Here is a 12,871-nt window from a genome sequence, read left to right as displayed (position 1 = left end):
TTTTGAATCAGAACATATTCATAGGTTACTACGGTACCGCTCTATATCCGAGTTACACACACCTACCTTAAAGCACACCAAGCTGTTCCCGATTCGCGAAACGTTACGTCAACTGGAGGTGAGTCAAATTTTACTGACTGGTTTCTGGTGTTGAGCTGTGGACAATGTTAACGGTAACAACTTTCCACGGATCTGCTGTTTGGTTGTTTGTTTGTTGTTTAACGCCGCATTCAGCAATATTTCAGCTGTATGACCCCGGCCTTTAAATACTCGAATCTTGACCAAACTGCGACATTATGAGCAAGGATCAGCTCCGTGGTGAATGCGATGAATACCTGATTGCCTGGAATTATATCAAAAATATAAAATTGGTCCTGAAAATTCTTGGAAAAAATAATTATGCTTCACACTATTGAAATAAATTTACCTGCCACAACAATGAAAATTGTTGTCTTTCTTAAAAACATAATAAGGATAATTGTTTTAAATTAAAAAATATGGTTTTGTAGCTGTAGCCGAAATAATACCTAATCTCGTTACAAAATCCAAGCCCAACACACACTCTCCCTCCTCCCTTCCAGAACATCAAATAGTTGGTCCCAAAAGTGAATTTGGGTGGAGGTGTAGGATCGTTGGGACGTTGTTCATAACATCAATCACAGGTTTGTCTGGTCCGCACTCGATTATCTACAGGCCGCTGTCATATAACTCGAAGATTGAAGCAACATGATACTCATACACTCACTGATTAACGTAGAGTTTATTCTTTAAACAAAGCTTTATATTACATTTTTTTTAAATACCAGTCAGTTAAAGCTGACATGACATAGTTTTCCTCTTGCTTGAAGCCAAACATTCGTTCTACGTCATGGACATTTTTGAACTCATAATTATTTAGGATACAAATAGTTCAGTGCGAGATTCCACTTCATTCAGCCCTGGCATATGCGGCACATGTTGTGGGCGTCCTTACATCTGTATGGGTCTGAAACACAACACAAGACATTTTGACTTCATCCAAGCTTTACCAACACACGCACCTCCTTGTTCCTGCAACGTGTTATTAGTTCCTGCACAATGAAATACACTATACAGCTCTATAACAGTGGCATGAACAACTTATGCGCGGCTGGAATCCCTGTGTCTGGAATTTCGACTTGAAATCAATACGAGCATGGAGTAACAGGAAGTTACTCGGTCTCTGAAAACCGACGGGGAGACAAATATGGGTACACGAAAAGTCCTTTCCCCCGGAATGCCCACGGGCAGACAAATATGGGTACTCGAAACCAATCTCATCGGCAATGCTCACCTCCAGCAGCACAGCATCCATAGAATGCCATGGCCAGCAACGACCCGAGACCGTTCCCCTATTGAGCACATCTGGGACATGTTAGGGAGAAAGGGAGCGGGGCCGACTCCCTCAAATAAGCCTTTTGCTTCGTGGGGAGATAGATATACATGTACGTCACAAAGTTATGCTTGATACAGGGGCGTGTATGCACAAGGAAAGAAATGAGGAAAATGGTCAAAACACGAAGGTTAAAAAAAACACGTTGCGAAAACCGAGCAGTGTGTTGAGTCCCACTAAACATACCAAATTTCATTACATTTTCAACACGAAAGACTTAGAAATAGATATAAATAGGTATTTCAATATGGCTGCTGTGGCGGACATATTGAAATCAGATTCACACCTCTTGAACAAATTACAGTGTCACCATTGATGGAAACAAGCATGGGAGTTTCAGCTTCATCGTTGGAGTAGTTCCCGAGGAGATGACGTTTCCGAGTGTTTGCGGACGACAATTAGGCCGCTTCCTTGACTTCCAGTTAGGTGAGCAAAACATTCACTATCTTTTGACAAGACATGAATTCGGTATTATTTACCGATTGTAACAAAGATCCCTTCTGTATTACTTTCTGGGTTCATATTATAATCCCATACCATTTGGCACAGCTCTGAACTGTCCGTTTCCTTGACACCGGAAGAGTTGGCAGCCATTGTGTCCTGCTCTGACGTTGCCACCGACGTTGTAGCACATATTGTTGTGAAAGCACTCTGAATTACAAAATAATTACCTTCAATAAGGAGATTCTGATTCCATCAAAATATCGCCCCGGTGTAATTATACAGAACAATTAGGGCTTCATGCCGAATCTCGTAATCATGGCGATTTTAATTCCGCCCTTTTTTGCACCAGTTGAACAAAATATATAATGTGTGAGTACTTTTATTAATGGCAGGTTTTAACACGGAGTGGCGCATACAAAATCTGAGTGTCCGAGGACAACTAGAACAAGGGATATTACTGTTCTTCGAAATTTACCTACAGCCCGTGACCCCACATAAAGACATCTGACCGTTTAATTACCGCATTCGTCTTAACACTGTCTTGATCATTTATAGACATCAAGTACCGCACCTGGATAATAAAGGCCTACATCTCACTCATTGAATAGATTTGTGATTGGTGGTTGTTTAACGCCGCACTCAGCAATATTCCATGGCCAGCTATATCACGGCGGTCCGTAAATAATCGAGTCTGGACCTGACAATTGGGACACGATGACATGCATCAACCAAGTCAGCGAGCCTGACCACCCGATCCCGTTAGTCGCCATTCGTGAACTACTCGTATTATTCAGGGACGAGCCGAATAGCGACTCGTGCCCCTCTCTTGGTCATTTATCCGACCGGGTTCTGTCTTAGCGCAACCGGGCATACCTAAAACACTTGTCAACTCGTTGTGTAATGGTGCACATATATCTTCCCACATATTATATATATTTCAGATGCAATTTAAAGCACATCGGGACATGCGGAATTAGACAGTATGAATGAACACATTTAACTGTATCTTGGGTATATTTTTAGATGCGAGACATATGTAAAATCAAAAAAAATTCTGAGGGATTCTTTGACGAAGAACTTGAAATCATACGCGCATTCTGATTGGTTTGTTGTATTTTCGCACATAACATTCATCGAAAGGGGGACGAGTCTTCTTGCACTCGGGTTACGAAAAGGGGCGAGTGGTGACGAATGGTTAGTCGCCTCTGACGACAAGCAAAGTCGCCTCTTTCGGCAAGCATGGGTTGCTGAAGACCTATTCTCTACCTGGATCTTCAAGGGGACTTATCGATGAATTATATTGGTAACGAAATAAGCCGGGTGATCCCTAATGAAACTGAAATCAAGATGAGTGCATAAATATACTCCTTCCAAGCGCGTGACATCTTCCTTACCCTTCAGATACCATCGCTGCCATTAAGCTGGTTCAGTTACATGAATTATAACTCAGCGTGCAAGCTTGAATAGTCTTCCTCCTTTATGCGAATGTTTTTCATTTTTAAAAAATGGACAGAAAAGATACCCTGCAAAGGATCAAGTGCTGGTCGGAAGTGGTTTTGTTTATGGACAAAGGGGGGTAATCGTGTTTGTACAAGAATTTACTCCCTTGCCTTAACGGACTGTCGCTGTGAGGAGCTTGAGCTCCGCACAAGCACCTTCCCAGCGCGGTACAATCGTTAGCTGGGCCCCGTCTCTCATATCACACGTTGACGGCGCGCATGGGGAGCCGGGAACCAGCTTAGGTAATATCATTGCAGTCAGTGTGGAATTCGAAGCGACCATAACAAGAATCTTGAAATTTGCCCTCTTACCCCAAATGTAACCAAATGTAGGCACATTTATATTTTTGTTTGTGTCTTCAGGAAGGTCAACATAGCGTATTTTGAAAACGTTTACGACGGACCAGATTTCCCAGATGAATTTACCTTTTTGTTTGTTTAATCAGATTGGTTCGAGAATGCAGACAAACGGAAAATCACCCAACTGTCCCCTTATTACTCTTATTCGTACTATACCAATTACATGACAGTTCTAATGAAATAGAAGTTGGGGAGTTTTGACTGGTGGCAGCGATAATATCATTCGTGACCAACACGTGTTATTCCGGGACAAGCCGAATAGCGACCCGTGCCCCTCTCGTGGCCATTTGTGCGACTTATTATACACTGTATTGAACACATTAATCTGTATCATGGGTATATTTTTAAATGCATGACTACGACGGCCCATAAGGGACATGGAGTCTGTTTTTCAATATTTTGATGTCTCGCTTACTTTTATCGTAACCTTTTGCAAATTAACACGATTTGTCATACAAATATGTGATAAATCATGTATAAAAACAACCGAAAAAATGGAAAATGTACTTTCAAGGAGCTATTGAGTCGCTGAAATGTGAAGCGAAAATGTCAAAAACTACAATGGAAATGTCAAAAACCAAAACGAAAAGGCCAAAATCTAAAATGAAACCACAGAAAACTATTTTCACCGGGGTGTAAATAGTTTTAACCGCGGTGTAAATAGTTTTCTGTATTTTCATTTTAGTTTTTGACATTTTCGCTTTTGTTTTTGACATTTTCATTTTAGTTTTTGACATTTTCGTTTCACTTTTCAGCGATTCAATATCTTCTTTACACATGATTTATCACACATTTGTAAGACAAATCGTTTTAATTTGCAAAAGGCTATGATAAAAGTAAGTGAAATATCAAAATATGGAAAAACAGACTCAATGTCCCTTATGGGACACCGTACAAGACATATATAAAATCAAAAATTATTCCTGAGGGATTCTTTGACCTTGCCGCATGCTGATTGGTTTGTCGTGTTTTCGCACATAACATTCATCGATAGGGTCGATAGTATAAAGCCATTCGTGACCGACTCGTGTTATTCAGGACAAGCAGGTTACGGAAAGGGGCGAGTGGTGACGAATGAGTAAAGAGCAGGATATCGCTGTGAGGAGCTTGACTGCCATCACTTAAAGGGAGTTAACCGCGTACAACAAATCAAGAGTTACGTCCCTTGTTCCATGTTTAACAAATGGTTTACAGTTACTTCCCTTTGACCATCAACGTCCAAGCTCCTTCCCAGCGTGTGACACCTTCGTTACATTGTCGGTAGTATAGAGAGCTCCGCGAACGGGCTATCGCTGTGAGGATGGCTCCCAGCCTGGTTCGCTGGGTATGCTGAGCTGGCGCTACACTGAGCTACAGTGTAGCGCCAGCGCAGCATACCCAAGGAACCAGGCTGCAAGACTCCTCAATCCAATCACAGTTGCATGAATTGTCTCCCTTTGACCTTCAGCCGAACAGACTCCCTGGAGTGACTTCGTTACTCTTCCTATATCATCTTGTATTCTTCATTCTTTGGCTCAGTGTAGCGCCAGCGCAGCATGCCCAGGGAACCAGGCTGATAACATCGCTGCCATTGATGCTGTTGTAAACTTAAGTTACTGTGTATTGATATTTTATGGACGTTTTATTTGCACTATTATATGTTTTACCTAACCTTATATCTTAACCGGAATGATGATTAGAATTAACTGCCCCTGATATTTGAACATATTTGTCAGTTGAGATTCATGCATCGTCGATGTCAGACGTGTACGCCCCTGTGATAAAATCTTTTATCCAACGAGAGTAGCTGAAGCCTCTATCAAAAAAGGGTTAGAAGTATGGCGAACTCAATAGGGGCTGAGGGGATCCTTGTCGTATGAGGTATTATATAAATCTACCCAGGGTAGAATGGGCGAGTTTAACCCCCTTTCTGAAACCAGTTTAGCATTAACGTTGTCCTCAAGAATTACCTTTCTGAGAAGGATAACGACCTCTCACTCAAGGATTGATCTTGACAATGGATCTTGTACAAACGAAATATCAAAACGAAAATGTTCCCAATGTTGCACAGACCCCAGTGGGTTGCCAGCATTTAGAGGCACGACGTTATGAAGCATGCTTCATCGATACGAACAGTTTATGAACCAAAGATTATGTGGAGGAAATCTCGATTCGCTAGACAAGAAAGGCTTGAATGCAATCAAATTACATTATCAATCGATGCGGGTATGACAGGAAGAATAGATATTCACGAGTCGAGAAATTGCCGAATGATAAACAGGTTTGGTACCAAATGGACCCTTGACCCTGGTTCTCAAGGCATGAACTTAAATGGGGTTGGAAGCGCTGCATTTCCTATTTCATCCTATATAACAGCTTATTCAATTTCAAGAAATTTCCTTAACATTACAGGCTTACTTATGGCCTAAATTAGCTTAAGAAGGGCCCACGAGTCGTTGTCAGCATCATGGTTCTCTTTTCACTGATTAAGTAAAAGGTCGTAGTTGTGCAAGTTGGTATGGAATTATGTAACGTTTATACAACAAGAGATTGTATTGGGGGGTTAACTAGTAAATAATTCGTCAAGGCATCTTTTCATATTTTCTCCAAAACTACTTTTTGTCACCTTCCCGGGGCAAGGGAGCTAAATGATTGTCAAAGTCCAGTTTTCTCCCTTGCCAAAATGTTTGGGTTCGATCGTAGCGCCCACCAGTGACTATTACGAGTAACGTCCCTTGTATGTCCCTCCTATTGACAAATCAGATTCTACCTCTGCTATCACTTGCATTTGCTTCAAACAAAATGGCGGCGCCCAGTCAAGACGATCTGATCGCCAATCAAGATCTATATTGTAAAAGAACGGGTCTTACTTCGCGAAGTGCACCAACTCACGTGTGCACCTTGATTATTAGCATGAAAGGATTTGGAAAATATCTGTTGACGCTTAGTTGACAGTACACATGCTTTGCAAATTCTGCAATCGACCATTGCATTGATTTAAGATCCGTTTCCACAGTGCCACAGTGCCATGAGGGGAAATGAACCTTTGCCTCCCTGTAACGAGGCAATGTGCATACAGAAAATTAAAGTGTAACAATTAGCTAGTGACAATGCTAAAAATCAATTTACCGCCACGCATTCAAGAAAACAAGAACAAACTATTCGCCTCTACTATATGTATTTGCCATTTCAGGGTAAATCTGGGTTTCGAACCTAAGATTATAGGATTTGTCCCCCCCCCCCGTACCTTCGCTTTGGAGGGAAATGAGACGAACGTGCATAGCGTTTCGATTTACTTGAAGAATGAACTACACCCAATCATAGAACATGTATTAAACTTACTTATGTCAAAGAAATTTATCCGTCCGCCATTGCACTGAACCTTGGTACATCGGTTTGCGGCAAGGAACACGGCGCCATGGTTGAAGACGCGACCCCCATAAGAACATCTAGACGCCTGGCCAGGATCTGAGGAAAGAGATGAGTTAATGAGTGAGTGAGTATGGTTTTATGTTGCCTATAGCAATATTCATAGGTAGAGGCACAAGAGAGGGCTTTAGATCATGTAATAATACAAACAATCGTACCCGGGTCAACGGCGTGACGTGCGACATTTCCCCCTCCACCCATGGTTAGTTAGTGAGGTGAGGTGAAATAGGGTTTCATATTATTTCACTTATATAGCGACGTGCTTGTGTATGTGTGTGCTTGTGTGTGTGTGCGTGCGTGCGTGCGTGCGTGTGTGTGTTGGTGAGTGTGTGTGGCTGCGTGTATGTGTGTGGCTGCGTGTGTGTGTGTGTGTCTGCGTGTACTATTCCGGATTTTGCCAGTCAGTAAGAGCCCACTGACATACCATTCCACAGCATACAATGGACAGCCCACTCTAGCACAGTACACGGACTCCGACCAATCCAGTCCTTGTCTTATCCTCTTACTAAGGAGCGCCAGACATGACAACAAAAAAGGGTACAACGTGGCCAGGGGATTCAGGGGATTCTAGACCGCGTTCCCGGCCAGGGGATCCAACTACCGACCCCCAATCTCCGGGCAGACTCTCTATCTGTGTTAGTGAGTTTAGTTTTATGCACCTTATATTTCTATGTAATCAACGCCACAACGGGGAACAGGAAGTCTGTATCAATACCATTAATCTTTGTTATCTCGAACATGGTTCACTTGATATGTGGCTTAACTCGCTAGGTGTGTATTGTCCCAAGGGCTTTCGAGTTAACGCGGTTTCATGTATATGCATGACAGAATCAGTACACCTACTAGGGTAGGTTGCTGGGGACGGATACTAAACCAGAATCCCTGATTGGTTATGTGGTTGTATACGTAACACCTACTTCGATTTTTCCACTGATTAGGGTCGCTTGACTTCTTCGCCCTGTCCAGTCCCGGCTTGGCCGAGGAGACGGCTACAAGCAGCAACAGACACATCAGAGTCCGTAGTAACGTCGACATTGTCGCCTTGATCTCAATGGAACAAAAGAGTATAATTCAGTCTGAAAATTCATCTTTACCTTTATCATAGAAATAGGTTCTTAAGTTTGAGGTATATATCTAACATATTTTTTAACATTTTCAAATTAAGGTTACTAATTCAAAGTAGGACCTCAAATAACCCCTGATAACATGAATAACGATGACGTCATCACTTTGAAAGAAGACACTTTGACAGTAATATACTAATATACCTACAATATACCTTACAAACAAAACTGTCAATAAGTACGCCCTTTGCCTACTGACTCGTATGACGAGTTATATAATTGATGTTATCATTCTCCATTGCATATACATGTAAGCAGAAAACGTAGCCAAAATTAATCATCCATTATCCCACTTCAATATGCTGTTATGTAACAGATTAAATCATTGTGAAAATAAATAAACTTACGGCCAAAAGAAAATGTATCATAGTTTTAAATACTCTAGTCTAAAAATCACACAAAATAGATGCATGAGGTTAAATGTATTCGAAAAGATAGTAATAAACAACTTAATCACAGTCCTACAGCCCGAATTGAATCGGGGTAGCAAAAACAAGCTTTCAACGTAATGGACAAAGGCCATACACATCTAAGATCGCTCAAGTTCAATGACACGTCACATTAATAGCGTATAGGACCATCCCCTGCTACAAGCCATGCAAAAACTCCTCGGCGCAAAGAAATATTTAGTCGTCTGATGACGTCCGAGGGACACGTCACCTTTCTTCTTGGAGGGTCTGGTTCGGCTGGATGATACGGACGCTGTCAACGACACATGGCATCCTATAGGTGTTCTGCGGGACATGTCTGTGGAGTGTGCAAGAAAGCGCAACTCATTGACGTTGTTGGCTTTAAGTAAGTTCTGTACGATTCGGGTCGTAGAAGCTGGACTTATCGGACGAAGAATGCCATCCATGTAACGCTGAGCTGTAACATTTCCGACCAGTGGTGTTCTCTCCTGCCCAGGGGCGGTGAGGAAGCCTAGGGATTAAAGCGTTAAAGGATTCGATTCCCCGCATGCGTACAACGTATGAAGATCATTTTCCGATGATATTGCTGGAATGTTGCTAAAAGCGACGTAAAGCTCACTCAATCACTCTCCTCTGCCCATAAATTTCCCCCCACAACATAACACCCCCTCCACATTACGGTACGACTTCCTGAACGTTCGTTCTCCCCTTCGGCGGTAAACATTGTTGTCTTCCATCAGCTGTGAACAGACAGAATCGGTTTTCCTCAGTGAAGACTACCCTCTGCTAACTGCGTACTGTCCGGGCCCATCTCAATCTCGACGATGTGCTGTCATTAACTGTCCTCGGTAAGGCCTGTAAGTCCAAATTCCTTGAGCTCTTAGTCGCCTGGCCACTGTCTGTCGACTAGACATATGACCTAAGGGCATTGCTAATGACGTCACTGTCAGGAATCGATTCCAGTGATACAAAGTATGCAAGTACCGGTCTTTATTGGGCGTAGTTACCCTATGTCTGCTTGTTTTTCGGCCTGTCCGATATCTGATGGGAGTTACGATCATCTTAGCACTAAGATCACTTTGTGGAACGGGTCCCTGGTCTGTCTGTAATGTTGCATCAGGTTAGTTACAACAACACGGGAGCAACCAAAAGTTCTAGCAACGTGGTCATGGAGTATTTTATCAAGTAACAAAATATTAAAATCTTATTTCCTGTTATCAAAGGGAATTTATCCTATAGAATAATACTGATAATCTATCAATCATTCGAGAATAATCGATTCTATCAAATCCATATATTTCATACAAAGCATACAGACATTCAGATAACACAACCCACCTTGTGACGGCAGACGCTGGAATACTTCAGTTGTGGGTCTGACTTTTACATCCGTTGCGTAATGAGAACTGTCGTGGTACTTTCTGGCAGATTTGCACTCCGACATATTGTTTCATAATGTACACCCGCTAATCGAAGCGGAAGGATGTAGTTCACTACAATTGTTACAAGGAGGAGGAGGATGGTGTATTTTATTCCTAGATTCGTTTAGTACATGTCAGTGCCTAGTTATTTACACTTGGAAGTCCGACTTATCCGACGTATCGACACGTTCGGCTTCGACTTAATCGAAATCAGATTGGATTAAATAAAGCAGGATTCTGACAAGGGGTTAAAGGGGTGGAACCTTGCAATTACGTTTTAAATTTAAATTATCTTAAAATTGAATATATGAAATTAAAATCGATTAACTAATTTAAGTAAATGCGCCTGATATGTTTTTTATAGGATATGAGCCTTTAACAGTATATATGCCCCAAAAAGTAGGGGATGTCGGAATCATCAAGACATATCTTTTGATCTATATGGTTTGGGCAAATGGAAATGGTATGCTCATAACTGCTGGGGATTGGGCGATCTGAGCTGATAGGTTCTAATGGTTGATGTGATGAGATGGTGGCCCGCTATGTCGTTAAAGAGGTCTGGGTCAAATTTGTATTTTGCAGCCAGACCACTTAAATCAGCCAAAACCATCTCTGTTGGCCAGACATGCACGCATTCTTCGAGGCATGCTTCTGATTAGGCGCCCAAAGTCAGCTGGACTCATGTTGTTTCGCTCGTCAGTGCGAGCAATACCGACCGAGTTCATTGAGATCGGTGAGTGGATTTTGACGACGACCTACACGTCTGCCAATGACGTCCCAGACGTGTTCAATGGGGACAGGTCAGGACCATGGAGTACTGACCATGGCATGACATGGATGTTTTGCTGTTGAAGGAATTGGGTCACAATCCTATCACGATGAACATGTGCATTATCATCTTGAAAGATGAAACGTGGCAATTGGCCTCGAGAGTGGTACAATGAAGTTGTCCCGATAGTATTTACCTGTGACTCTGCCATGACAAAACCTAGCAGCATAATTTTGGGATTCGAACCAACAATGAGATAGAGATGGCATATGGACTTAAACAGGGTTTTCACCCTACTATATATATGAGAGAATCATGTGTCCACGGTTATAAAGGTTATTTCTTTGCTCGCGTTCTATCTCATGCACAGTATATCTATAAACACACTTAAATGACGTCTGGAATATAGGATTTCAACTGACATGTAAAAGTGTTTGGTGTTTTTAGTTGCTAAGCATTGCGTAAGTGAAAATACATTGATGTTTCATTCTCGAATGACGAAATGAATGTTGTTTTGTGACACAATCAGAAATATTTCAGTAATAGACAGTTGTGTCTATAAAAAGTCTGGAAGTTAATTTAAGGTACCGACGTTTACTACAATATCTGAAAAATTATTGGACCTACTCGAGTCAAAGTTGGTATGAGATTATTAAACAGTCATACATAACTGGATATTACATTAAAGGGCAATCGGTGCATGAATAAAAAATCTGTCTATTTAGCTATCACTATATTTCATTAACAACCAGACCTGTTCGTCACGGGTGGAACGAGCATTCATTGTAACAGCCATCTGCATAATGCTACCCCTGTGTCACAGGGCCATATGACACAGTTGAACCAATCAACTCAACTCGAAAGGTTGCATGGGAATCACGCACGCACGAATACGGTGTTAGCATTAGATTTCATGATGTGTCAGCGCATCTTTCCGCTGATGTGAAAGATTTCGTTGTTAAAATATTTGAATACTTTAAGGCTGAAAGTGAAAGACGTTCGCCCTTCTTTGACATTTCAAAGTACATGAAAAGAACAATTCATGCGTTACAGCTTCCCAAACCGTAGTTAAGATTTTGAACTCCCATAAAAATACATGCTCCCCTGCACATCCCTTTGGGTGCATCTCAAAACAGGATAGGAAATTAAATTTAGATTCCTTTGATAAGAAAGTTGTCATGACTTAGATATTTCCAAATGGACCATTTGTAAACTCCTTTCCAAATTTGGATATCAGTACAAAAAGACGAAAGGGTCGAAACTAGCAATGTGCGAACGACCAGATATCATTCGTTTGCGTATCAATTATTTGCGCACTATTAAAAGAAACGAGAAGAAGGCTATGAGCCTAACTATACTCTTCAAAAAAAAGAAACTTGACACTGACTTTCAAAATGTAATATAATGCGATTGTTTCGAAATAGGACACAGAAACCATAATTGAAACACTGTTTGAAGATCAATGTACACAATGTTCAAAACATTAATCGTGTCACCTAGACAGATACACGTACACGATATGGTTAATGTCACAGGGGTACAGAAAATGTAAGTATCGTTTGTGCCCACCACGTGCATCAATCACCGCTTGACACCGACGACCCATAGATGCAATCAAGTTGTCAATAACACGCTGTTTGATGTGCTGTCATTCATGCTGAAGTGCATCAAGAAGCGCCGGAAGTTTTTTGGGCGGTGGATACCTTCTGCGAACGCGTCGATCCAATTCGTCCCACAGATGCTTAATTCGGGGACAAATCTGGTGACCGGGCTGGCCAAGGTAATGTCTGGATGTTGTTGTGCTGTAAGAAGTCCTGACAAAAACGTGCAATATGCGGTCGAGCGTTGTCCTGCTGGAACTGTCCGCCATGAACGTTGACGTGAGGAAGAACGTAAGGCTGTAGGATCAAGTCTCTGTAACGCAAACCTGTCAATGCACCTGCCACATGCACGAGAGGCGTCCTACCGCCGTGATGAATTCCGGCCCATACCATGACACTCCGGCCGCCAAATGGGACAACCTGC

The 12,871-nt window shown here is 41.9% G+C and overlaps 1 protein-coding gene across 1 annotated transcript; it reads right to left on the bottom strand.

Annotated features, from left to right (window-relative positions):
• Nucleotides 1-787: 787 nt before the first annotated feature.
• LOC139469156 (uncharacterized) lies at nucleotides 788-10,065 on the bottom strand. The gene is made up of 5 exons (XM_071251289.1): nucleotides 9,995-10,065; nucleotides 8,040-8,169; nucleotides 7,036-7,161; nucleotides 1,949-2,062; nucleotides 788-985 (listed from the first exon to the last, which is right to left on the bottom strand). The coding sequence occupies exons 2-5, from the start codon at nucleotides 8,155-8,157 to the stop codon at nucleotides 933-935; spliced, it is 411 nt and encodes a 136-aa protein (XP_071107390.1). The 5' UTR covers nucleotides 8,158-8,169; nucleotides 9,995-10,065; the 3' UTR covers nucleotides 788-932.
• Between the last annotated feature and the right edge of the window lie 2,806 nt (nucleotides 10,066-12,871).

This window comes from Haliotis cracherodii, unplaced genomic scaffold, assembly GCF_022045235.1.
Source record: "Haliotis cracherodii isolate W230 unplaced genomic scaffold, xgHalCrac1.p SCAF_2, whole genome shotgun sequence".
NCBI lineage: Eukaryota > Metazoa > Mollusca > Gastropoda > Lepetellida > Haliotidae > Haliotis > Haliotis cracherodii.
The sequence above is the reverse complement of the archived record's forward strand: the minus strand, read 5'-3'. Positions and strand labels throughout refer to the sequence as shown.